Source organism: Coptis chinensis, chromosome 2 (genome assembly GCF_015680905.1).
Source record: "Coptis chinensis isolate HL-2020 chromosome 2, ASM1568090v1, whole genome shotgun sequence".
Taxonomy (NCBI): domain Eukaryota; kingdom Viridiplantae; phylum Streptophyta; class Magnoliopsida; order Ranunculales; family Ranunculaceae; genus Coptis; species Coptis chinensis.
The window spans coordinates 60,468,057-60,493,527 of NC_141457.1; the positions used below are offsets into that span (position 1 = coordinate 60,468,057).

Here is a 25,471-nt window from a genome sequence, read left to right on the forward strand (position 1 = left end):
AAAATGAAAAAACAATAAGGACATAATTCACACTATAGAGGAACATGACTTAAAAATTGAGAAAACATGCAAGAGTGGAAAACGTGAATTATGTTAAACGTGGACTTAGGATCCGGTACTTATAGCCACACACTCCATAGGAAGGGCCCGATTACCTGAATGGTGCACTTACCAATATATAGAAATGAAAGAAAGTGCACCAACAAACAAAGGTCAGTCCTCATAGACAGGGTCCTGTAAAAAGACTTCCTCTACATCAGGGGACAATAGCTCGTGAAAATGTTTCAACCGTTGGCCATTAACTTGAAAGGTACTGTTGTCCTTGGGATTTACCAAGGTGATTGCCCCATGATGGGTGACTTCAGTAACCAGAAAAGGACCAGACCAACGGGTTTTTAATTTCCCTGGAAAAATATGTAGACGGGAGTTATAAAGCAAGACCTTTTGACCTACCACAAACTCTTTGTGCAAGATTTGCTTATTATGAACACGTTTCATGTTAGCTTTATAATCCTCCGCGAGATCATAAGAATCGCTACGGATTTCTTCAAGTTCATTCAATTACAACTTGCGCTTGACACCCGCCTCATCAAAATTGAAGTTAAGGCTTTTTATAGCCTACATAGTGCGGTGCTCCAATTCAACGGGCAAGTGATAAGGTTTCCCAAATACAAGTCTAAAGGGAGACATACCTATAGGAGTTTTGAAAGCAGTCTTATATGCCCATAAGGCATCAGATAGACACTTTGACCAGTTTTTCCTATCAGGTTTACAGTTGTTTCTAATATCTTTTTGATTTCCCTATTAGAAACTTCTACTTGTTCGCTAGTTTGTGGATGATACGGAGTTGCAATTTTATGTGTAACTCCATACTTTTTCATAAGAGATGCAACAACTCTGTTGCAAAAATGTGTTCCACCATCACTAATGATGGCTTTGGGAATGCCAAATCAACAGAAAATGTATTCGTTAACAAAAAACACAATTGTTTTATGGTCATTGCTACAGCAAACCATGACCTCTATCCATTTAGACACGTAGTCCACGACAACTAGAATATAAATAAAACCGTGGGAAACTGGAAAGGGACCCATGAAATCAATGCCCCATACGTCAAATATTTCTACCACCATGATTGGATTTAATGACATCATATTACACTTCGTGATTCACCCAAGTTGTTGGCAACAAACACACGTCTTGCAATGCACTTGGGCATCTTTAAAGAGAGTAGGCCAATAAAACCCACATTGAAGAATTTTAGCAACTATTTTCATACCACTAAAATGGCCACTACACTCTTTGACATGGCAGAATGAGAGAACCTCATTATATTCCCATTGGGGAATACAACGACGAATAATCTGATCTGCACAATACTTGAAAAGGTAGGGCTCATCCCAATAGTATAACTTAACTCTGGATAAGAACTTCTTACGTTCATTTCTTGACCAATCATAATGAATAACATCAGACGCTAAATAATTCACAATGTCAGCATACTATGGTGCAGAAAAAATAGCATACAGATGCTCATCAGGAAAATAGTCTGGTATGGACTCAGAATCACTATCATCGTTGTTTGTAAGTCTAGATAAGTGGTCGACAACTACGTTTTTGACCCCTCTTTTGTCCTTTATTTCTAATGTGAACTCGTGCAGGAGAAGAATCCATCAGATTAATCTCTGCTTAGCATCCTTCTTTGCGAGAAGGTACCTAAAGGCTGCATGGTCTGTGTAAACTAGAGTCTTAGAACCAACCAAATAAGGACAAAACTTATCTAAAGCATAAACGACATCTAATAATTCTTTTTCAGTAGTTGTATAATTCATTTGAGCATCGTTTAGAGTTTTACTAGCATAATAAATAACAATGGACTTATTATCTAGTTTCTGTCCTAAGACAGCACCAACTGCATAATCACTAGCATCACGCATGAATTCGAAAGGTTTAGACCAATCGGGAGGCTGTATAATGGGTGCAGAAGTTAAGACGGTTTTTAAAATTTCAAAGGCCTATTTACAGTTAAAATTAAAATAAAAAATGGCATCCTTTAAAAGCAGATTAGTTAATAGCCTCGCTATTTTCGAAAAATCTTTGATAAAGCGCCTATAAAAACCTGCATGGCCTAGAAAGGCTCTAATATTACGGACAGTTCGTGGTATAGGTAGAGTCGCTATCTTATCTAGTTTGGCCTTATCTACTTCGATGCCATTACTAGATACAATGTGACTTAGTACTATGCCATTTTTCACCATGAAATGACATTTTTCCCAATTTAAAACCAGACTATTCTCTTCACATCGTGTCAAAACTTTAGACAGGTTAGATAGGTAGTCAGTGAAAGAGTCTCCATAGATAGAAAAATCATCCATGAATACTTCCATGAAACGCTCTACCATGTCACTAAATATATGAAGCATACACCGCTGGAAGGTACCAGGAGCATTACAAAGGCCAAAAGGCATTTGTTTATAGGCGTATGTTCCAAAAGGACATGTGAAGGTAGTCTTTTCTTGGTCATCAATATCAATAATAATTTGGAAATAGCCAGAGTAGCTATCCAAAAAATAATAAAAAGCATGACCAGCTAGACGTTCAAGCATCTGATCTATAAAGGGTAAAGGAAAATTATCCTTTCATGTCATGGCATTTAAACGTTTGTAATTAATACATATCCTCCATTTCATAGGACCCTGCGTTGCAACATATTCACCCTTGGCATTACGTACCATGGTAATCCCTGATTTCTTAGGAACTACATGAATGGGACTTACCCATTCACTATCAGAGATTGGGTGTATGATACCCGCATCGAGTAGCCGTAAGACTTCTTCCCTGACCACTTCTTTTATGGCAGGGTTCAAACGATGCTGAGGTTAGCGAGAAGTCTTTGCATTATCCTCTAAATGGATATGATGAGTGCATACATTAGGGTAAATTCCCTTAATGTCGGCTAGGGACCAACCAATCGCAGAACGATGTTCCCTAATCACCCTGATCAAACGTGTCTCTTCCTCCTTAGATAACAGAGAAGATATAATTATCGGATGACTACCATCTGGATCAAGTTGAATATATTTTAACTCAGGAGGAAGATGTTTAAGCACCGGGGTGGAAGAAATATTGATAAATGCTTCTGGAGGGTCCTCATCTTGAGTAATGAATACTTGCTTAGGCAGCATGTCTTCAAACTCAGGAGATAGAGCAACCGAAGGGTCTACGATAGGTGTAGACTCAAAGATGGTGTTGACTTCCTCTAAATAGGAGTCATCCACAAAATTTGAACTTCCAAAAGAAAGGAATTTATACATATGGTTTTCTGGAAACGTGTTATTAAAATAATCTTGAGCTAAGCTCTCAATCATGCTAACCTCCCCATCTACAGATGAATCTGGTAATTGTTTCATCATTTTAAAAACATTTATCTCAATAGAAAGATGGCCAAAAGACAAGGACATCGAACCATTGCGGCAGTTTATGAGCGCATTGGCAGTTGCCAAGAAAGGACGCCCTAAAATGATTGGAACAGAGTCATTAGCGACTTCTGTATCGAGGATAACAAAATCGGCAGGATAGTAGAAATCCTGAACCTTAACAAGCACATTTTCGACCACACCCTTAGGATACTTAATAGACCGATCTGCTAATTGCAACATCATTTGAGTAGGTTGCATCTCTTGTAGACCTATTTGTTTGTATAGATAATACGGGAGTAAGTTAACACTCGCTCCCAAGTCTAGTAAAGCAGTGGTCATGTGGGAATCTCTTAAGGTGCATTGTACAGTAGGACGACCAGGGTCCTTGTACTTAACTATTCCATTATGTTCTGATAAAGTTAGAAACTGTTCAGTTAGAAAGGCGTCTTAGGAATATTAGTCTTACGCCTAGTAGTGCACAATTCTTTAAGAAACTTAGCGTGGTGAGGTAATTTTTTAATTGCTTCGAGAAAGGGTAGGTTTATCATTAGATTTTTGAAAACTTCCCTAATCACGTCAAAGTTTGTATCCCTATTTAACATAGCTAATTTCTGGGGAAACGGTGGTTTCTCTCTATATTTAGCGTATGGATCAATTGGATGTCTAACCTTTGCTTTATGTTTCTTAGGTTGTGGTTTAACTGGTACCTCTACAAGGGTAAGCTCTTCAGTTTCTATTTCGGTATCTAGTACAATCTCCAGTGTATGGACAACTAGTGGGGTAACTATAGGCATAGTTACGTTATTATCAGCCACTCTCCCAGAACGGAGAGTGGTGATGGCATTTAGCTCACCTATGTTTGCATTTTCAGTACTAGTATTACCGTTTACCTCAAATGTTGTGTTTGTTGTTTTAGGATTAGGTATCGCTTGACCTGGAAACACACCTTTGGGTTGTACTATCTCTTGTGCTAACTGCTGTAAGGAAAGTTGGATGGCTTGTAAAATATGTTGTTGGGTTTGCATAAAGGCGTCAAAATGATCCGGTTGTGGAGGAGTGTTAGCTATAGATTGTGTGACAGGAACTATGTCACGTTGATTATTAATGGGTGGATTTTGATAGTTATTATTTGCCGGAATGATACCTCTATTAGCATAATAATTATTATTGTTATAATTATTATAATTACCCTGACCTTGTCTTTGTCGTGGTGGAGCTTAGTTGTTATAATTAATATAATTACCCTGACCTTGTCCTTGACCTTCTCGTGGTGGAGCTTGATTATAATTGTTTGTTGGCCTAACATTTTGATTATACCCTGGAGGTGTTACTTGTTGATTATTTCTCCAACTGAAGTTGGGATGTTATCTCCAAGGGGCATTAGGAATAGGATAACTATTAATCGAGCAAACATTATCTTGTTGTGATGTTTGTTGTTCATAAGCGAAAGGACAATAGGAGTCGGAATGCTCTGGACTCAAACATAAATTACATGGATTGGTGTTGACAATCATGACGGGAATTGGCTTTTATTGAACAGAAATAGCATATACCTTTTTAGTGAGAGATTCGATTAAATTTTTAAGTTCAGGATTGGGTTTCATCTCAAACATTCCGCGCTTTAATCATTGTTGTAGAAGAAGTAGCGGAACGGAGATATCATCACTACCCCGTATTATTACGCTTTAGTTTGATCTTCTAAAATTTATAAGCCTCGAGGCTCTTTTTACTCGTGAAACTACCCCCATTCATTATGTCAAGGACTTCTTTATGGTGATGTAAAAGTCCTTTGAAAAAGGCACGAACTAATGTGTCTTTAGCTAGATTATGGTGTGGACACTCTCTAAGACGATCGGTGAAACGATTCTAAGCCCATGAAACTGATTCATGAGGATTCTGTCGAAAGAAGTGAATCTTGGAAAGCATTTCATCGGTCTTCAGTGGTGGGTAAAAATGTTCCATAAATAGTTGAACAGGTTTGGCCCACGAGTCCACAGAATTAGGCGCTTGGGCAGTTAACCAAGATGCCGCCTTGTCGGCTAAGGTGAAAGGAAACACCCTCAGTTTAATTTGTTCAGCACCAACCGTAGGATGGTGGAATGTAGTAAGTACTTGGTCAATCCTACGCATGTGCTGATAAGGTTTTTCATGGTTTTACCCATGAAAAACGGGTAACAAATTAAATATATTTGGGGATTCGAAATCCCCCAATCGGTCCGATAGAACGATGTAAGATTTAGGGCTATCGTTCAAGGCTTTGTAAAAGTCGAGAGAGGAGACTCTCTTTCTTCACCATTATTTCGGTGTGGTGTGTGGTATGCTAGCTAGAGGTGTAGTGAGTGGTATACTAGAAAGGCGTGTTTGTTGACGTTGCTGGTTGATTACGTTAGGCATTTTTCTTCGGCCTGACCTTAATCTCATGCAAGGCTAAGACCAATCTTAACAAAACACGACAACACTCCAAACAATCCTGATATACTAGTATAAACCTCTAACTGGAGATGCGAGGTGTGGAAGAAAGGAGTACCTGAATGCCTCCTTGCTTCGCTTATAAATAGCATCTTGTTTACGCGAGCTCAGTATGTATAACAAGTTAGAACACTGAAAACCTTGAAGAAATGGAAGTTTGAAAGTAACCTATGGAAATCGCGCCAAAGAGGCACGGTCGCACTCGATCGGCCTATGTAGGCGCTGGTCGTCTCGGTCAAACTGGAACTCCGGAACTCCGGCCGCGGGGGCACTCGAACTTTGCCTTGGTAGGGTGCGGGTCGCGCTCAGGTAAAAACTGGAGTTCCAGGCGTTTCAGCTCGGGGGGCACTCGAGTTTTGCCTTGGCAAGGCGCTGGTCAAGGCCTTCGTAAAAATGAAGTTCCAAGCGTTTGAAGCGGTGGCCAATTTAGTTGCCTTAGGCGCAGTCGCCGTGTAATTCTGCGAGAAAAATTTTAGTGATGAAACGGACAACCACAGTTAAAATCAAACAAGGGTGGGTGGGATATGGGACTTTGGAAAACTAACAATACTAAAGAAAACAATACTAACGAGAACTAACATGGCAGCGACACCATTTGATAAAAGTTAAATGAATAATTTTACCTACGGTAAACGATGAAACTTAAATGCAAGTAAAACTAAAACTCGACTTTACGTGATGTTTATCAAAGATTTCTACTCTCGAATCTATCGAAATAGAGTGGAGTCAAAGATTCGTTCCACTCCTAGTTCTTTAGCATTCAATGCTTTCTACGACTATCGGTCTATCCAAACTTAATGAGTGTAATGATGGGAATTTAATACTACGATGCAAATTTAACTAACAAGATATGAATAACTCAACTACAAAATGCTAAGATTTGAATCTAGATAAAGAATTAGGGGAATCTGATTCCACCTTGAATCCAACTTAATAAACTAGTATAGATTGCTGTAATCCAATTCTTACGTTCTTACGATAAGAATTGGTCGTTCTAATCCCTAATCAATCATGCCAATCTCTACCAAATAATGACTAGCATGTGGGGAAGTTCAACTCATTCTCATGGCAAATCAACTACCTTCTAGAGTGGAACAGACTCTTACAACTAGTTCTACACTACACAATCACGTTTTCATCAAGGCTTTATCAAACCCCTCTAATTGAGGTTTAGCCTTGATTAATCAAACTATCATTTCTCATGACATTTCAAACACGGCATCATATAAAGATTATAACTTTACTAAATTGAACTAATCAATAATTCAAATCTAAATTAACAACTAAGAAATGATTAACAACTAAATATGAATTTGACAATTCTAAAACTAATAAGAATTTAATTAATAAACTAATTTGAGATGAAAATGAATACTTTATTATGAACTAATATTTGATTCTAAATAATAATCTACTTGTTCTAACACTAATTAATTGAAAGGTAAAACTAGATCTAAAACAATAATTGAAAACTAATTAATGGAATAAAAACTCAAAACTAGATCTAGATCTAAAAAAAAAACTATTCTCTAATGGCTACTTGCTACCCAACCTCCTTGATTCTTAAGAGTTAAGTCTTCTATATACAAATGGAGGAGACAAGATCCACATTTTCGTGCATAGGCTGAGGAGCCATGTTTTGGGCAAGAAAATCGGGCCCAAAGCCCAATTTCTTCAGTCCACAAACCCCTTTCCAGCCGGATTTGACTTCAGCAGAATTTTAATCCACTTTTGCTCCTCTGATTAGGTCAAGGCTTGGATCATTGGAAAGATCTTTCCGAGACGGTCGTTTTGATATAAGGTAGGCCCAATTCTGAGGTCTGAGCCCAAAGATACGGTCTTCGGAAGTTCTGCTGACTTTTGTGTGCTATTTCTGCCCTCGTTGACTTTGACTTTTCAACATTGACCCGGCTTTTTAAAGGCTTTTTCTCCTTGAATCTTGACCTTTAATCACAGAACTCCTTAGCAACCAACCCTTGCTCCTTTATCTCGCGAAAGTGACACATTTATGCACATAATTGACTCCAAAGCCTGAAATACATAAAAACACGTAATCAGCATTAACTCTTATTTATTACTCGGATAATTGGTTTAAAAGTATTATTGTTAAGGGGTTAAAACTACAATTTTGGGCTCTTATTAGGTTTCTTGTACCTAATAAGCCTAACGTTTCTGTAATTGCTATTTGGCATGATCAACCTGGAGGATCGTGTTGCCCCGGACTTCGGATTTCCTTGTATCTTCTAGTGCCAAATCGTGACATTGATGTGACATTATCTAGTCACTGCGGACCTTACATACTCCCATTGGCGTTGGAAATTTCAATGCCTGGTGGAAGGTGGATACAATAGCCTGATTTGCGTGGATCCAATCCCTACCGAAAATTGCATTGTAACAAGAACCACAATCAACCAGAAGGAAATTTATCCTGACAGATTGATGCCCAATCGTGACAGGGAGATGAACCTTTCCAATAGCATGGGCTAGTTCTTCGTTGAATCTAATGATTGGGTTATGGTCTTCTATGATCAGGTCCTCTAATAGTTTTATTTTGGAGTAAGCCCTAGTGAATAACACGCTAGCTGAGCTTCCTGTGTCGATAAGAACTTTTTGCACCCTAAAGATTCCTATCCATGCAGTAATGACAACATCGTCATTGTGAGGGTAATAAACTCCCTTCTCGTCGTTCTCAGTGAACTTCAACTCGTGGCCTTCATAGGTCTCCGTATTGATACCTTGGTTAAAATTGAAACTGTTGACCTGGTAATGATCTTGTATATAACGAAGTTTCAAGTGAGTTTCTAGCTTTCGCTGACGGCAGGAGATGCTATCAATACGTGTGTGGCATACATCGATAACGTTGTGTTCAGCCAAGTTGATATAGGCTAACCGAGTTTTGGTTTGAACAAACTTAGTAAGCTGTCCATCGTCAACGAGGCGCTGAACTTTTTTCTTTAAAGCTCTGCAGTGATTTGTTTCATACCCACTATCATTGTGATATCTACATTTTTTATTTTTGTCCTGCCTACCGGTAGGATCTTCTGGTAGCGGCCGAGCTGGCAATAACATTTTCTTAGTTTTGATTTTTTCATACAGGTCTGCAAGGCTAAGAGTCAAAGGGGTGAATACCTTTTCGTCTAGATTTGGGGCCGTATTATTCTTAGTACTCCTCTTGTTACCTTGATTGATAAGCTTATCCTTTTTGGAATCCTTGGAAGCGGGATCTGCGCCATCTTTTCTCTGTCGAGATTTTTGATCATCTTCTACTCGAACATACCCTTCAAATTGGGTGAATAGATCAGAGAGGGTGGTGGGTGGCTTTCGAGTAAGAGAGTTGTAAAGTCCATCTCTGTCGTTATGAAATGCTTGATAAAATGCCTGTATTGCAAAAGCATCACTGACATCCTGAACTTCGGTGTGAAGCTTCCTGAACCGTCGTACCGAACTCTTAATTGTTTCACCTTTCTCCATAGCGAGATTGAATAGTGTGCTTGGACTCTTCTTCGTTTTCATATTGTATTGAAAACGTTCAACAAATATATCACTGAGCTTGGTAAATGAATCAATCGAATGTGGCGTCAACTTGTTGAACCAGGACAGTGCATACCCTTTCAATGTTGCTGGAAAAATACGACACATTAATGACTCATGAAATTCCCATAAGGTCATAGCTGCTTGGTAGGTCATGACGTGCTCGTTTGGACAACCATCCACATCATCATAAGTCGGAAGAGGGGGGATGTTTGAATGCCACAGGATGAACACAGTCCCTGATGTCATTTACAAAGGGTGAAAATTCTGGACCTCACATTGCCCTGTTCAAGAGGGGGTCGTCTCGAATGGTTTGCCTGGTCACGGCTTGGTTAATCAATTCCTTAACCCTTTGATCATTCATATTCTCATAGCTATCTTCATCTTGATTCTCTTCTCTCTAGATCTGTTCATCACGGGCTAAGATTCGATTGGGATTCGGTTGTTGCCGACATTCAATTCTACCCCGCCTTCTCCCTGCCACTCTGTTAGCAGGTAGTGGACTCTCATTCCGATTTGTGCGTTGGGATTCATATCTTGATCCGGACACTTCCACGGATGCTGGTGTTTCCAAACTGGAACTCAATGCAGTTGCTGGCATTCCAGATTGTTGTGACTGGTGTGTTTGAGGATTTGTGCCCAAACGATCCCAGACATTGTTTGACTGTGAATGAGTAGGGACAGGCACGATAAGGTGGATAGTCTAGCTTTGGCTTGGATCTCTAACTCGACTATTATTGTGAATAAGGTTTTGGCCATTGTTAGGATCTTTGCGCTGTCCCTGTTCGGCTCGTTGCCTTTGCCTACGTTTAGACAAAGGGGACTCGACCGATTGGTGCTCCTCAGGGTCTCTGGGCCGTTTGCCTAGTTGATTTCTCTAATTCTCATTTTCCACAACTATTCTTGTCAAAATAGAGATAAGAGCTGGATCCGATTGGTATTGCAGGCTCCAGATGGAGGCGCGTGGGTTAGCATGTCGGCCTCCCCGGCCCCTTCCAGGATGTCGTGCAGTAGCATTATGGGTGGGTTCAGCAAAACCATCCCTGACGTGTATTCTGGCAGCTCTTGTGCTCCGCATAGCGTTGCGGCAAGGGACACATGGATTAGATCCCCGAGTCCCTAGTGGCTCCAGAGTGTGTGGGACTGCTTCAGACAATCTGTTTCCTCCATTCTGAGAGAAAGATCTACGACGGCTCGACTGCCCTACCTCTGTAGTGGTGCCTGGAACAGTCTCCATGTTCTGCCGTGTCGCTACATGCCGATTGGGAGCTTCTGAATTACTCATCGCAATTTGTTCAGCCATGGTAACAAGGACATATGGAAAATAAGGCCAAGAATATCAAGCTCCAAAGGAAGACCACGTGGTCGTGGGTTCGGTCCCCACAGACGGTGCCAAAGAATATCGGGGAAAAAAGTTAACTTGACACTCCCGATGTAATGGTGCTTCCGAAAGCTCGAAAGAGATAAGATTAGGTATTTTGGAAGAAGAGATACTGCACCACCATTCTGGTTGCCTACGTACCCAGTGATGAATCCGGGATCAAGTCTCTTAAAACCTAGTTCTGGAGGCTGCAGAAGCCTCCGTATATATAGCAATCTCCTGCCTTCGTGGCCAAGAAAGTGATTCTCAGAGATTACCTTCCTTGATAAATCCTAGTATAATCTTATTTAAAATAGGATCATTCCTCAATATTTCATTCTATCCTTATGCAAGATCTTATCGGATTGCACTAGGATTCCTCACCTTTGTGGATCGGGTTACTAGATCAGAATCATCCGGACGGATTGGATCCATGAACTTGGGCCACCCGGATGGGCCCTGGACCTGTTGTGAACTCTGACAGATTAAAGGACCGGATGATCCAAAAGTGTTTATTTGACAGCCACCCGACTAATCTACCGCTGGTCCCACTCTCGGTCCATGGTCCGAGTACGTTCTAGACCAAAAATATGATGTAGGGTACACACAACAGGTCCGTTTCTGAATCTTTGGAATAACATCCTTAAGTAGGTCCTCACATATATGTCAAGACAAAAACACTCTGATTTTCCCACTTAAGTTTCGCTCACTCCAGTGTGTAGTGGGCACATTTTACCTTACAATCTCAATGACGTACAAGGAAGCCGAATTCGATTAAACACATCTGCCACTTACTATCACAGTAACTTATTCATAATTGAGTTAGAGGTCTTTATTAGGTGTTGCAGGGATTAGGTGATGGTTTAAGAAAGAAGGAAATAGATATTAAAAAGGACAAGTCTGAGATAATAGAGTCTTCAAAATATGTAACTAGAGAAAACCTTGTTTTACTTTGCTTCTACACTTTGTTTCTATCCTTGGCAATTTTTTTTCTTTTTCTTTTGGCTTTTAACTCCTTTGATTCTTTTTTGGAGTTCTAACTTTTTATTTTATTTATTTATTTATTTATTCTTTGGATGGAAACTTTATTTTCTTTTCTTATTTGAAGCAATTAACAAATTCTTGGTTTTCCATAGGTCTTTCTTTTTTCTTTTCTTCATTTCATCTCTATTCTCAGACTCATTCAAAAATGGGTAGGCTGATTTATTTATTTTTTTTTTTTATAAAAGGGTAAAAGATTTGTGGTTTATGAAAAGACTAAAGAAAGGCTCAGAGGGGCGACTAGCGGAAAATAATTTCATATAGGTTTGAATTTCTTACTTTATCGATCCAAAAAGGGTCTAAATTCTCGCTTAGGATACGATATAGTGATCAAGCAAGTGGACGTGTGATTTCTCTATTCGGAATTTACTTCTCCCTTGTGTCATTACTCAAATATTTCACTTATAAGATTTTTAAGCTATATTCTCACAGGATTTGTAGAATAAGTACTCTAGCCTAGATTTCAGAAACTTACTGCCAATACAAACATAGATGCTCACTATTATATATTTATAGAAAGATTCAATGATTATTACCTACATATTAACCTAAGTTTCTAAAACCTATTCTAATTTAAGAGTTAAAGTGAAACATCTAGACTACTATCATCACAAAAAAAGAAACAATACCAATATTCCTAAGTGCATCGTATAATTATTTTTTATTTATATTTATATTTTTTACTAAAAAGTAAAGTGCATATTATACATATATATCCTACTCGGTGCCTAATTTTTGCAAATGTTTCTATCCCACCCCCAAACAATCGAATGCTTTGTCCTCAAAGTGTAAAAAGATAAGGAAAGAATTTATCATAGAAACGTTGTAAAATTTGGCAGTACCTGTAATAGAAAGATAATATGATAACATGAAGCATAATTAAACTGTTACGTACTAACTAACACAAATTCTACTGGAGTAAACATGACAGACAAAGAGTGGTAAAAAGATTTGAAATGAAATACCAAAATACGCCACCCCCAAACAAAATTTGAAAACTCTTTATTAGTTTGAAAAATTTTGTGGCTTATACACTATTAAGGTGGTATTTTACAAAAATTTAAAAAAAAAATATATATATATATATATATATATATATATATATATATATATATATATATATATATATATATATATATATAGGTCTTTTAAAGTCAGATTCCCCTAGACTTAATGTGGGGTCATTTTAAGTCAGATTCCCTAGACTTAATGTGGGGTCGTTTTAAGCCAGATTCCCCTAGACTGTGCACACCCCCAAACAAACAAAAAACTGGGGTGGCACAAAAATGGATGATGCATGGTCAACTATAAACTAATAGCCGAAAGAATTGGGGGTCTAGCCATAAAAACATGATACTAAAAATACTCCCAAACAGAATGAAGTTGTATAATTGGAAGCAATCATGTAGAAGGATGAATGAAAACTTATGCAACCTATCAAAGAATATATGCAAACCATCATGTTGTAGCTGTTTTAAAGAGTTAGAATGAACCAAAAGATGAATTAGTGATACTTTAGGTGAGAAAGGAATGAAATATGGATCCTGATGTCTTTCATGAGGCTCAGATGAGAAAAAATAAGACAAACTATGTTTCTCACTAGACTCGGTCAAAGCTTGACTCTCAACTATAGGAATGGTGTACTAATGGGACTGTGTGCTAGACAAACACTCTTCACCTTCAAGGTTGAAAAAATTATAGAAGGTCTCTGAGGCAATTGGCTCAAGTGCAAATTCGAGGTTCCTCTAAAATGGTGGGTGAATGGATGGCTTAGTTGTGGTAGATGGTTGGATTTAGGAGGTGGTAACTCAGGTGGATGGTGGTCGGTTGGTGGTTCATCAGTTGGTGGGATCCTCAGCTGCCAAACTAAATTGAGATTCACATTACGCTAAAGAAGTTACTTCGTTTAATTCATGCATATTACCTTGTTCATGCCTTAGATTAGAATTGTTGATATCTATTTCCTCACTCTCGTCCTCTAAAACAATATAAGGTTCCAAAACAAGTCCTAAACAGTCGTCTTCAAGAATTTCTTCATCTAGGCTTTATATCACTGTTATAAACAGTGACAAAAAGTCTCTTGTCACTGTTTTTTTTTTTTCTAAAACCGTGACGGAATGGGGTCATTTTTTTTTCAAACCCCTCACAAATAATTCCTCTAGAGAAGCCTATATCCACCACATAAAACCGTAACAAACACTTAAAAGTAGTCACAAAAAAGCATATCATTTGTGACGGTTATAACAAAATAGTAATGTAATCATCTTGTAACCGTCACAAAAAGGACAACTATTCATGACGGTTTGGTTAAAACCATGATAAATGTATATATTGTTTTAAAAAAAATATCGAATACACGTGAAAAAAATACCTCACATGGGATTGGACATGTAATAAGCCACTCTGAATATTATCCATTAAATTTCAAGTAACATTTATAAAATGCTAATTTCATTGAATTATCGGCCAATTCCCTTGGATAACCAATATATATTTGTATATTCCAAAACATAATGAAGTAAATAATACATTCCCAATGCAATACATATAAATTAAATCAGCCAAATCCAATTGAAAAAAAGAACCTTATCTTGCCCAAGTCGATCACCCACGTGTATGTCTTAAGCTTTGTGGTTGTTCTGCATCTGGTTTTCATCTTGAGAATAGTTCATAATACATTCTTGGATGAACTGAACAAAGTCTATTCGAACGTCACTCCAGTATCTCCTTGTAGGTGTAAGCCGTTTTACGACCAAGATTCTTTATCTAATATATATATAATAAACCAATCGTATAAAATAATTGGAAAAGTTACATGGTGCGTCCTTACAAAAGATACATTGACATATTAGAATCTCCAAGTATCCAATGTGGTATTAAGTTATGCTGGAAGCAAAGCTAATTTCTCAATAAATATATATATAAAAGACACCAGCCCAATCTATGGATTCTTTGGAAGCAGGGTTTACAAGGTCCTACAGATTAATATGCCAAATCAACACCTAATAGTGGATGGTACATGTAATGCCGCAAAATCAAATAAAGATTTTGACGTGTTAATAAGACTACGTTCAAAATTAATAAATTAGGATCAACGATAAATCATCATATTTTTTTTTCTACAAAAAATCCGACAGAGTTTCCTTTGTATTTTCAACATTTCATATACTGAAAACCTGTCATAACCTGGAAATCAAAATAACATAATATTCATATATCAACCCTTCCAAGTTATATATATAACTTTACCTAGTTTGAAAACCAAAACATATCCACTGCTAACCGATTTCTTACCTAAATCGGCGTTTCACACTTGCACACCACTCCATATATGACATCATATATAAATTTTAGAGCAATTATATATATTATTTGGTATTGGATATCATATATAAATTAAAGTCATGCAATATAAGCTGCAATTATTTATGTACAAAGAAAAGGAATCAAAATAATATACGAAATAGGAAGCCACTACCTGTAACAGATATTAAGGTCACTTAACAACCCATATGATTCCAAGACGCTTCTTCTAAGGTTTCACCTTGATTCTTTATTATACTCTGAATATAGGGGGAACTTGTTCGTCCCTTTTGTTTACATTCCGACGATCTATATTAGACACGTAATCCATTTGATTGATAAAAATTATAAATAATACATCAAGTAAAAATGTTAACAAACACCAGAATTACGTACCTTCCTCTGCAAGTGAACCTTACTGTTTACTTAGAATATCCTCAGTATCCGTTCCCAAATTCTGAGAAAACTCCTAGTGCATCCTTTTTATAAAACTAACTTGCGGGCTCTACTTAGTTCTTGTACTTCAAGGCTTAATTATGTTCGTCAGTGAATCTAGTTCCTCCTCTTTGTAGCTAGATGTGTGCTTTCCTCCATTTTCATCATATGTCCTTCTCTGGAAATTAACCCACCCATTCCTTTTTTCTACTCTTTAACTATGTTGCATGATATCGTTCAGTTTCCCTCCAATAGCTTGCTTTAAATTCCAAGATGAAAATACCATCTTTTGAATATGGACATATCCATCCTAAGGCTCCTGGACGTACCCCTTTCTTTTCCTCCTGTTTGCTAAAACTTAATTTACATGATAAGCTTCTCCGGTACATCCCCTTTATATCTTGTATGCATATATGGTGGAGATTGAATCGCCTGACTTGGTGTCGTTCTTTTCCTCAAGCTTTGCTTCTTTTAATCTTTATTAGTTACATGGCAAGGTGGGGAGGTATTCCTTTCTTGTTGATTGAATCAACCATCATAAGGCGTTAATAATAACAATACCAATATTCTCAATGTTAATAAAAATAGAACTCGTTCACCACCAATTAAATACCACTTGCATTATTTCCAAAGAGCTATAGCAGTTGACCAGCCATAAATAAAAAGAATACATTTTAATCAATTTGACGTACTAAGAATAAAATGCCGCAAACAATAAAATTTATATCTAGTGGACATAGCTAATAGTATCATTCACATGGCAAACCAGTTAAATGGAAACACAAAACACTTACCTGGTGTTGAGGAATGCTTGGTAATATCCTTAATTAGCTTTCTTCCAAAATTCCCCGCAGCTGGATAGCATAGAGTTTTGGGCAAAAACAGAAAAAAAGAAAACTCGTTCCTTTTCAACCATCTTCGATTCAAGCGATGGCATCTTCTTCAATTTCTTATTCTCACAAATCCCCAACTTGCTGTGTTCTCACTAGGAGTGATTTCCATTGTTCAAAGGCATAATAGATGTCAACAATTCAAGATAACAAGCATTGGTATTCAAGTGATCCAGCACAAGAAACGGAATTTATTCCAGCAAATAGTTATAGGTTTTGATATATTGTAACTATCCTTGAATGCTTATGTTGTAATTGATTTCAGGCAAGGTGATGAGGCGTCCCTTTAAAGAGTTTTAAGAGATGGTCCTACTTCAATAAAAAGGATTGAGTAACAACTAACCCCACTCCCATATTGAAATTTGAATGAAAGAAGATTTACAGGAAACCCTTTTAGATAGTCTCATCCTCAAGACTCCTCGAGTCAAGTTTTTGATTAAGTTGAGAGAGAGAGAGTGGCAAATTTCGAGGGGATGAAAAACCGAGAGATATTACTTCCCTCCGAGAACGAGAGGAGCGACCACCACTTCTTCTTTTCTTTTCCCTCTCTCCCTTTTCTTTCTTTTTTTCTTCCCTTCGTGTCTTACACTTAGGACCAAAAGCCCATGCAAAGCCCACCTCATGCTTAAACTTTGATAAATTGATTCAAAAGCAACATAATAAATTACAGCTATATAAATAAAATATTTTCTTGCACAAAATAATATTCAATACATGTACAAAATTACCGAAAAGTCTTTGAGAAAGTTCCGTATTATTACAGTACAGGAGGCCATTATTAACATAGTGTCAACACCTAAATTATTCACAAACTCACGTAATGTCATAATAGGTTGTCAAACGACAGTCTTAGAATAATACCCATGTGCCACAAGCCCAAGGCTACAATTTGTATTGTAGTTTCAAACTGCTATCATATCTATTTCCAAGGGGGGTCCAAGGCGAAACTATATAACCTAGTACCTTGCCCCACTCTGATCTGTTGTGTTAGAAGGCCTTAGGTCAAAGAGTAATCGTAAACATTTATTGAGAAACATGACACAACATTAAGATGTAAAGGAAATATGGGAAGACGAAATGCATAAGAAATAAACGTACACAAGATTGTCTACACAATGACATTCACTTTATTGAAGTAGTACCTTAACACAATTTGTCATAAACCTCCATTACTTAAGAGAAAAATAGGCAGAAACTGCTTGCATGTCACCAATCTTGTCCAATTTCTTCAGCTAAACTCTGTTGAGCAAACAAAACATTCATGGAGTAAGGATTTAGGTTTTCATACCGAACGACACAATGACATGCAAACTGAATTTTGAAATAAAGTAATTAGTTCATGTATAAACTCAAGAATATGGGACACCCAAGTGGAGGATAGTCAGTTAGTCACTCGTAATGACTAAAATCTGTGCACAACAAAGACATAGAAAGGGAAAGGAAAATAATTCAAGGCTTCTGATTGTATCTTTACCCTGGAGATGTTTGGGGAACTCGAAAAACATCGGAAGTTCAACAGTGTCCATATGGCTAGAATTGATCCAGACTGCCACTCAAGCTAACTTGTGTGTATCCTCACCAGCATCTCCAATGTTATCACCTAAGAGCAAAAATCACATAATAATAATTGCTTTTTTATAATACAACGCCTTAATCTTTTATGGACAGAAGACTACATATACCAAACAAAAAGGGAGTGGAGAAGAGATTACATCAACTTTCAGTGTCAATATACAGCCAACACCCATAAGTCTAAAAGTTGGAAACAATTAGGGGATAAATAAATTGTCCAAATTTACATAAGAAATTGAAACTGATTGAACCTCCGTAACATAATCTGTTGAAGTGAAAACCAGTGGGATTTGCTCCAAATGTCACTGTTCCAACCATGCAAATTTAGCCAATAAACAAACGAAGCTAGTGTTCATAACCTGCAGAGGATGCAAACATTAAAAGCAAACAATAACCAGTAAAAAGACAGCCCCATATACAAGTTTCTAGGTTTGTCATTAATGTATCAAAATTATTCTAAATAAAGAGATTGAAAATACCTTGATGAATGGGATAATAAAGGATTTCAAATTGAGGATTTTATTGAAACCCCGTTGAACAAATTGGTGCTCCAAGCGCAAAGATTTAGGTTGAATAGCTGGAACTTAATAGAAGTGAAAAGAAAAAAAAATGGAAAAAAAAATTTGGATTGAAATACGAAGAGACAGATGAGAGAAAGCAGAACGGAGCGAGAGCTTACCTTGTCTCCACCCTTTCAGCTATATAAAAGAATCGCCTTTTACTTGAAAAACAACCCTAAATCAATGAACGCCATTTTAAATAACTGCCTTGCGGTTAAATCTAAGAACAATATGGAAGGGAGAGGGTATGTACCTTTGGTCTTCAAAATTATTTCCTATGAAAACAATTTATCAAAATTTGATTTGTACCAGTAGTACAATGTTTAAATGTATTAAAATCACTATATTAATTCATGGGGAAAACCTTAGGCATAGTTATGATTTCATTCCTCATAATTATTAAAACTCATTATTGAAGTGAAGTTTTGATTTTATACCTGTAGCCAAATTGTGAGCATCATAAGAGAAAGAAATAGCAGTGACAGAATCACCATGTCCTTTCAATGTATTTACATCCAATGGATGATGTCTTTTAACTTGATCCTGCACAAAAATTTTCCAACAATTTAAATTCCACAATCCCCTAACTAACTAACTAATCCATAAATCAACAAACAAACCTTATCAGAACCGTGTGAGTAAGGTTTCAAGTGAGTTTTCTTTGAGTTAAACTGAGAACCTTTCTTTGATTTCTGAACTGCCGCATTTCCAGTGTCTGGTTTAACAATCGATTCAACTTGAGATTTTTTCTTACGAAAGTAATCGGAAAAGAAGAGAAGAGCTATTACGGATCCAAGTAGAATTGAAATAACTAAAACTTCTACTATTCCCATTTTTATATTTTTATCCATCATTGAATTAGTTCCAAATGAGAGAAGGAGAAAGAGAAAAAAGAAAAAGAAAAAGAAATGGTTAATTGGTGGAGGCAGACGAAGCTAAGTGGGTGAAGGAGAAAGTTGGCTCATTTGGAACTGTCTAGTATTTTTTTTTTTCTAAGTGTGTTTAGTTTTGGGATTATTTTAGACGAGATTTTTTTTTTTCTTCTGGTGCACGTAGCCATGTATGGGCTGGAAGTGTTTGTAGGAAGCGGGAGTCTGAACGTGGGCTCACTAGGGTGTGTTTTTGTATATAAGTAGTTATTTTTTAGTGGAGTTATGGTGCAAACCGAAAACTAAATGAGGTAATTTAAGATGGTGACATAAAGTGCGGGATTATGTAACTGTTTTGGGAGAATAGTCACAAATAATCTTCAATACATGAATTTTTCCCAAGAAAAAAAGATTTGTGATGGTTCTAGATCCGACAGTCACAAAAAGCATTTCAAAACAATCATAAAAGCCCTTTTAAGCCATTTGTTACCATTTCGAACAGAATAGTCACAAATAACATTTTAAAACAGTCACAAAAACCCTTTTTTCTACTAGTGTTGGTTGTGTGGTTTTGGTTGGTATGGTGTTTGATAGTCATAGTTATTGGCGAATGGATATGATATCAGTTCTTATTGGGATATGGCGTTTGAGTGACTCTGGTTGATCTCGTACTATGATAGGTTAGGTTGAGGCTGAATAAATATGGGACATGAATGGGCGGTGTGGTCTGGATCTGAAACGAAAAAGTGTTTGGTTCGTTGTACGCACTCATCACGGAACTAGAAATAGACGACACTGGTTGACTCCATGTATAGTTTGGATGACAAGAAAACTCTTAATTATATTGGTTACTATAAAAATTTGAAAATGGAGGCTTATAATTATAATTATATCCTATAGTAGGTCCAAACTCTTGGTATGATGGACACTGAGAAACCCAATGGTAAGGACTACCACAGCATGAACATGGTGAAGGGTTTGCATAATAATCACATGATTGTTGGTCTACATATTGATATACCATATTGGTTTTTCTTAAAAAAAATATTATAGGACAATTAATATGCAAAAAACTCTAACTATAAATTTCTAGATAGGCAATTATTTCTGCGTTTATGAGAAACCAATATGGCAGGTTTATGCATAGCAGATCTTAATCTCATGCAAGTATTAAGTCTAATAGGCAATTCCTAATGAGCATGAAAAAATTAGCCTGATTATTACTAGAAATAGAATCCTCTGACGGAAGAAATAAGGAGTGAGGGAAAGAGTACTTGAATGCCTCCTTGCTTCGCGTGTGAATAGCGTCTTGTATACGCAATCCCAGTGTATTTAAGAAGTTGAAAACACTGAATATAAAATAATTTGAACAAAAGGAGAGTCGACAACTAACCTGTGAATCGGGCTTTCTTCAGAAGGAGATTGGGCGCGCTCAAATATAAGGCAGCCAAGGTGCGTGCACACTTGGAAGAAGGGCGCGTACGCGCTTAGTATTAGTGTAAAGAGGGCACGGGCGTGCTCAGAGTGCACAAATCCGGAGAATTCCAGTACACTTCCAGGAGTAATTTTTCTGTTTCTGGGAGACAGGTGCGGGCGCGCTCAAATAGACTGCAAATAGGGCGCGGGCACGCTCCTGAGTACAATTCCGAAAATATCCAGTAGACTTCCAGGAGCAATTTTCTGTTTTTCTGAAAAACACAAACACAGTTAGAACCAAACAATGGGTGGGTGGGTGAATTGGGATACATAAAATTGAAAAACGAAGGGAAACTAATCTAAACAATACTAAGATGGCAGCGGCGCCATTTGATTAAAAGTAAAAAGACAGTTTCTTACCCTATGAATAATTATTTATGCTAGGAATAAGAAAGCTATTGGATTCTATGTTTAGATCAAAGTTTCTACTCTCGTTTATCATGCAATATGGTGGAGTAAATATTTTGTTCCACTCTTAGTTGTTTAGACATAACAATTTCAATAGTTTTAACAATTCTACGTAGATCTATGAGAGCAATAGATTGTAATTTTACTAATATGATAAAAATAACTAATTACGAAGATTTAATGGTCTAGTTTATACTAAGGCAATTTACTACGAAGATTTTAAATGGGAAGAAGGGATTAGGGGGATTTGATATTCACCTAGATAAATTCCTAATATGCTAGTGTAGATTATTGCAACTCTAACAAATAAAGATTAAGTATTTGATCCCTAACTATTCATGGCATCTCTAACAAATAATAATTAGCATGAGAGGAAGTTTAACCCATTCTCATAGTGAATAAACTAACCTCTAGATTGAAACTCTTGAATAAGTAATAATTCTAACTAACACATCAAGTCTTCATCAAAGCTTTAATCAAATCCCTCTAATGGAGGTTTAGCTAAGATTCATTAGACTATCATAATTAAAAGAATAATAATAAGACATCATAGAAACAATAACAATAACTTGGCTTTTATTAATGGTGGCTAGGCTAATAAAACATAAACTAGGTTGAGAGAGAGAGAGAGAACCCTAATTTACAACTAAATTAAATAGGGGAGTAGCCAAGTTTTGTTTAGCCTTAACCCTCTTTATATAGGAGAGAGTTAGGTTTACAATTTCGTGCATGGGCTTTGGAGCTATATTTTGGGCCATTAAATCAAGCGTAAAACCTAATTACTTAAGTCCAAAAAGGGTTTCTCTTCTAGAAATTACTGTAACAGCCTTTTCGTCCACTTTTACTCCTCTGATTAGATCAAGTCCTAGACCATTAGAAAGATCATTCCGAGTCGGTCATTTTGACATACAGTAGGTCCAATTTTGAGGTCTGAGTCCAAAGATACGGCCTACAAAAGTTCTGTTGACTTTTATGCTCTATTTATGCCCGCATTGACTTTGACTTTTCAGCTTTGATTGGGCTTTAAAAATGCTTTTTCTCCTTGAAACTTTGGCTTTAATCATAGAATTTCTTAGCAACCAACTTTTGCTCATTTCTCTTACAAAAATTATATATTTCTTCACATATTTGACTCTAATACTTTTTTTTTTTTTTTTTTTTTTTTTTTTTGACTAGGGGTTTACGGGACCCCAACCTTTATTAATGGCAACTTCTCAAGTACATCTTTCCTTCTTTATCCTCTTTGATCAGTTCACTTAATTTTTTATCCATGGGGGAGATAAAGAACATACATTGGTTACAACACTGGATCTATGAGTAATACAATTACTACTCATTTTAGATAAGTAATCCGCTACTTGATTTCCTTCCCTAAACACATGGAGGAATTGAACTTCTACAAAATTTCCTAGTTCAACCCTAATCTGAGCCACTAAGTTCTTGCAGTACCATGGTGCTTCTTCCTTCTTGCTCAAAATTTGGATCACTCTCAGCGAATTCAACTGCACTTGCACTCTTCCTATATGCATAGCTACCACACCTTCCAACCCTTTTAGCACGCCAAGCAATTCTTGCTAAAGTACTGAACATTTCGTAGAATTTCCACTAAACGCTAGCATGACATCTCCATTCCGATCCCTTAGAGCACCCCCATACCCTGCTATCCCATTCTGAACTGACCCATCTGTATTTAGAGTGGGAATATCATTTACAGGCTTCTTCCATTTAATCCAATGGCCCGCACTTTGCTTGAAATTCATCCATATCCCTAGCTTTGATAGGACAGTGCAAACAGCTTCACCCACCCTGACAGATTTCAACGATTTCCCCAAGTAGACTTTCATATTGTTCAACGCCTTTATGCTGACCACTTCTGCATATAGGAATCTCTTTCACTTCACTCACCAGTTTCTTTCATTCCATATTGCTTGAACAACAACACAAGTTAAAGCCCTTATCACTTCTGACGCAATAGAGTTTGGTGGACAGATACGCATCATATAATACACTACTACAAAAAAGCACATTAACCACGGTTGGTCAACTGGTATATACCACCATTTTCCTAATAACAGTGGCTTATAGTCATTTACCACGGTACAAAACACTTTTCTAGTTTTGGAACAAACAAATACCACTCATTTCGTAAAACAGTGGTATATATCGTATATAATACAACATATACCACAGACTATCAAATAATTCCTAATTTATTTTTTGGTATGCGTATACCCCACCATTTCATTGCAAACAGTGGTTTATATTTTGGGAAAAATTACACCTACCGTGACCAAAGTAGTTCTCCAAAAAATGATCAGAGAAAAAGTCAGAATAACAAGAAAATAAAAAAGGAAAAACCCTTTTGTTTATAGCAAAACACATATTTTCCATCTCCCACTTCTCTCTCTCTCCCTAATTCTGCCACTAGGGTTCACGAGTTGATGAAATTAGTTGACCAAAAATTGTAAACTTGCCACGCACTAACTCCCTACCTCTACACCAATACAATATCAACTTCCACCCCTCTTCTCGAAAAACCAAAACAAATAATTCAATTGCTACGAGGAAGAAGAAAGAGGATTGCAAACAGTGTTCCAATCTCGGTTTCAAAGAGAAAGATGGAGGATGAGAAATGGGTAAGAACTATCTAGTCAATTACCTTTGCATTTGCATCGGCCAATTGAACCAAGTCAGTTATTCTTTATCTTTATCTTCTTCAAATTGGAAGCATGGCTGGTGCAAATTTCATTTTTGCTCTCTCAGCCTCTTAGGATTAGGTGATCTCTTCCCACTTTTTGGGGTGAATGAGATTTGTTTGGGTACTTATCCCTTTAGACAATCTTCACTTTTGAATCACACACCTTCGTGCAAATATACCAAACACACATTGTCTGACATATTTAGAGAAAACTAAAAGAATATCAATTTAATTAATTTTATATTAATCAAGTGTTTCTATTTTTCTTCAGTGGAGGAGGAATTCCTTAAACCAAAGGGACGATAGCTTCAGGTATCTCATCAAAGTTTTGTAGTCAATATAGTATAATCCAAATTGAATAGTGTAACCTGCTTCCCATTCAAAATTGTCCAGAAGTGACCAAGCAAAGTACCCTCTCAAATCCACCCCTTCACTGTAAGAAACAATGTTAAACAAAGCTTAATTAGCAAAAGGATGAATGAATGCAGTTTTTTAAAAATGGAGTACAGCCGTAGAGGGAGGTTTGCCAGATGACACTATCTAGTCGATTACCTTTGCATCAGCTAATTGAACCAGGTAAGTTATTCTTATCTTTATCTTCTTCAAATTGGAAGCATGGCTGGTGATTTATAGTAGTTTGAAAGCTCAGACCTGTGATTTTATAGATTGTGTAGAATCCTAATCAAAGCCTTCAACTTCAATTACCAACTCTCGTCCAAATGTGGAAGGTTGATTGACATTAATTAAGAAGATCCTTTTTAGTTATCCAGCAATATACGTCTTAGGGTTTAATTTTTGTTTAAAAAACTAAACTTTCATACAAAGGTAGAAAGTTAAAATTGATTGAGAGTGCATTTTGAGTATCGCAGTCTATTAAACGTCTCACATTTCTTATTAATGTAGCTATAACTATCTAATGCGAGAGAGTTACAGTTTGTCTTGTACTGTATTCAACAATAGAGATCTCCGCTTGATGAATATAGCAAAACTAAGATTGTGACGGAGGTTGGCTTAGAGACAGCAGGAAGTTGGTTGTTTATGCTAAGTATGTCAATTGTGAGATTGGAGGTTGGCGTACTTGTAAGTCTAGCCTACAGGAGATATTCTAGCAAACCAAAGTTTAAAGGTTGCATTACCTTCGTCATTTGAGAATGCAGCAAAGTTTATAGGTTCGATCATCTTCTTTTGGTACTGGAGCATATCTCTTTGGAGCATATCTCTTGTTGGTGTGTACTTATATAAGCATCATATTTGTAAATAAGTAGATATTCTATCATATATCATATTTAACTGTTAAAATCAACAAGTTCAGGAGGATAAAACATTTTCTTCCCCAATCCAGCTTCATTGCATTCTAGGTTATAGGATTGGCCATCATTCTTTTGGTTTCTATGTCTCATTGTGATATTAAGTTATAGGACTGGGATAGTATTTTTTTTG

General features: G+C 36.9%; 1 protein-coding gene and 1 long non-coding RNA gene across 3 annotated transcripts; both read right to left on the reverse strand.

Moving 5' to 3' along the window:
• Positions 1 to 8,165: 8,165 nt before the first annotated feature.
• LOC147516927 (uncharacterized) lies at positions 8,166 to 9,668 on the reverse strand. The gene has a single exon (XM_086593421.1). It carries the CDS (start codon positions 9,666 to 9,668, stop codon positions 8,166 to 8,168), a length of 1,503 nt encoding a protein of 500 aa, XP_086449547.1.
• A 7,922-nt stretch (positions 9,669 to 17,590) lies between these two features.
• On the reverse strand, positions 17,591 to 18,382 carry LOC147516928 (uncharacterized). Of its 2 annotated transcripts, none has more exons than XR_015213767.1 (3): positions 18,272 to 18,382; positions 17,923 to 18,048; positions 17,591 to 17,687 (listed from the first exon to the last, which is right to left on the reverse strand). It is a non-coding gene; the product is annotated as an uncharacterized LOC147516928 (long non-coding RNA). The 2 variants fall into 2 exon arrangements; XR_015213768.1 differs by lacking the exon at positions 18,272 to 18,382 and adding an exon at positions 18,161 to 18,271.
• Between the last annotated feature and the right edge of the window lie 7,089 nt (positions 18,383 to 25,471).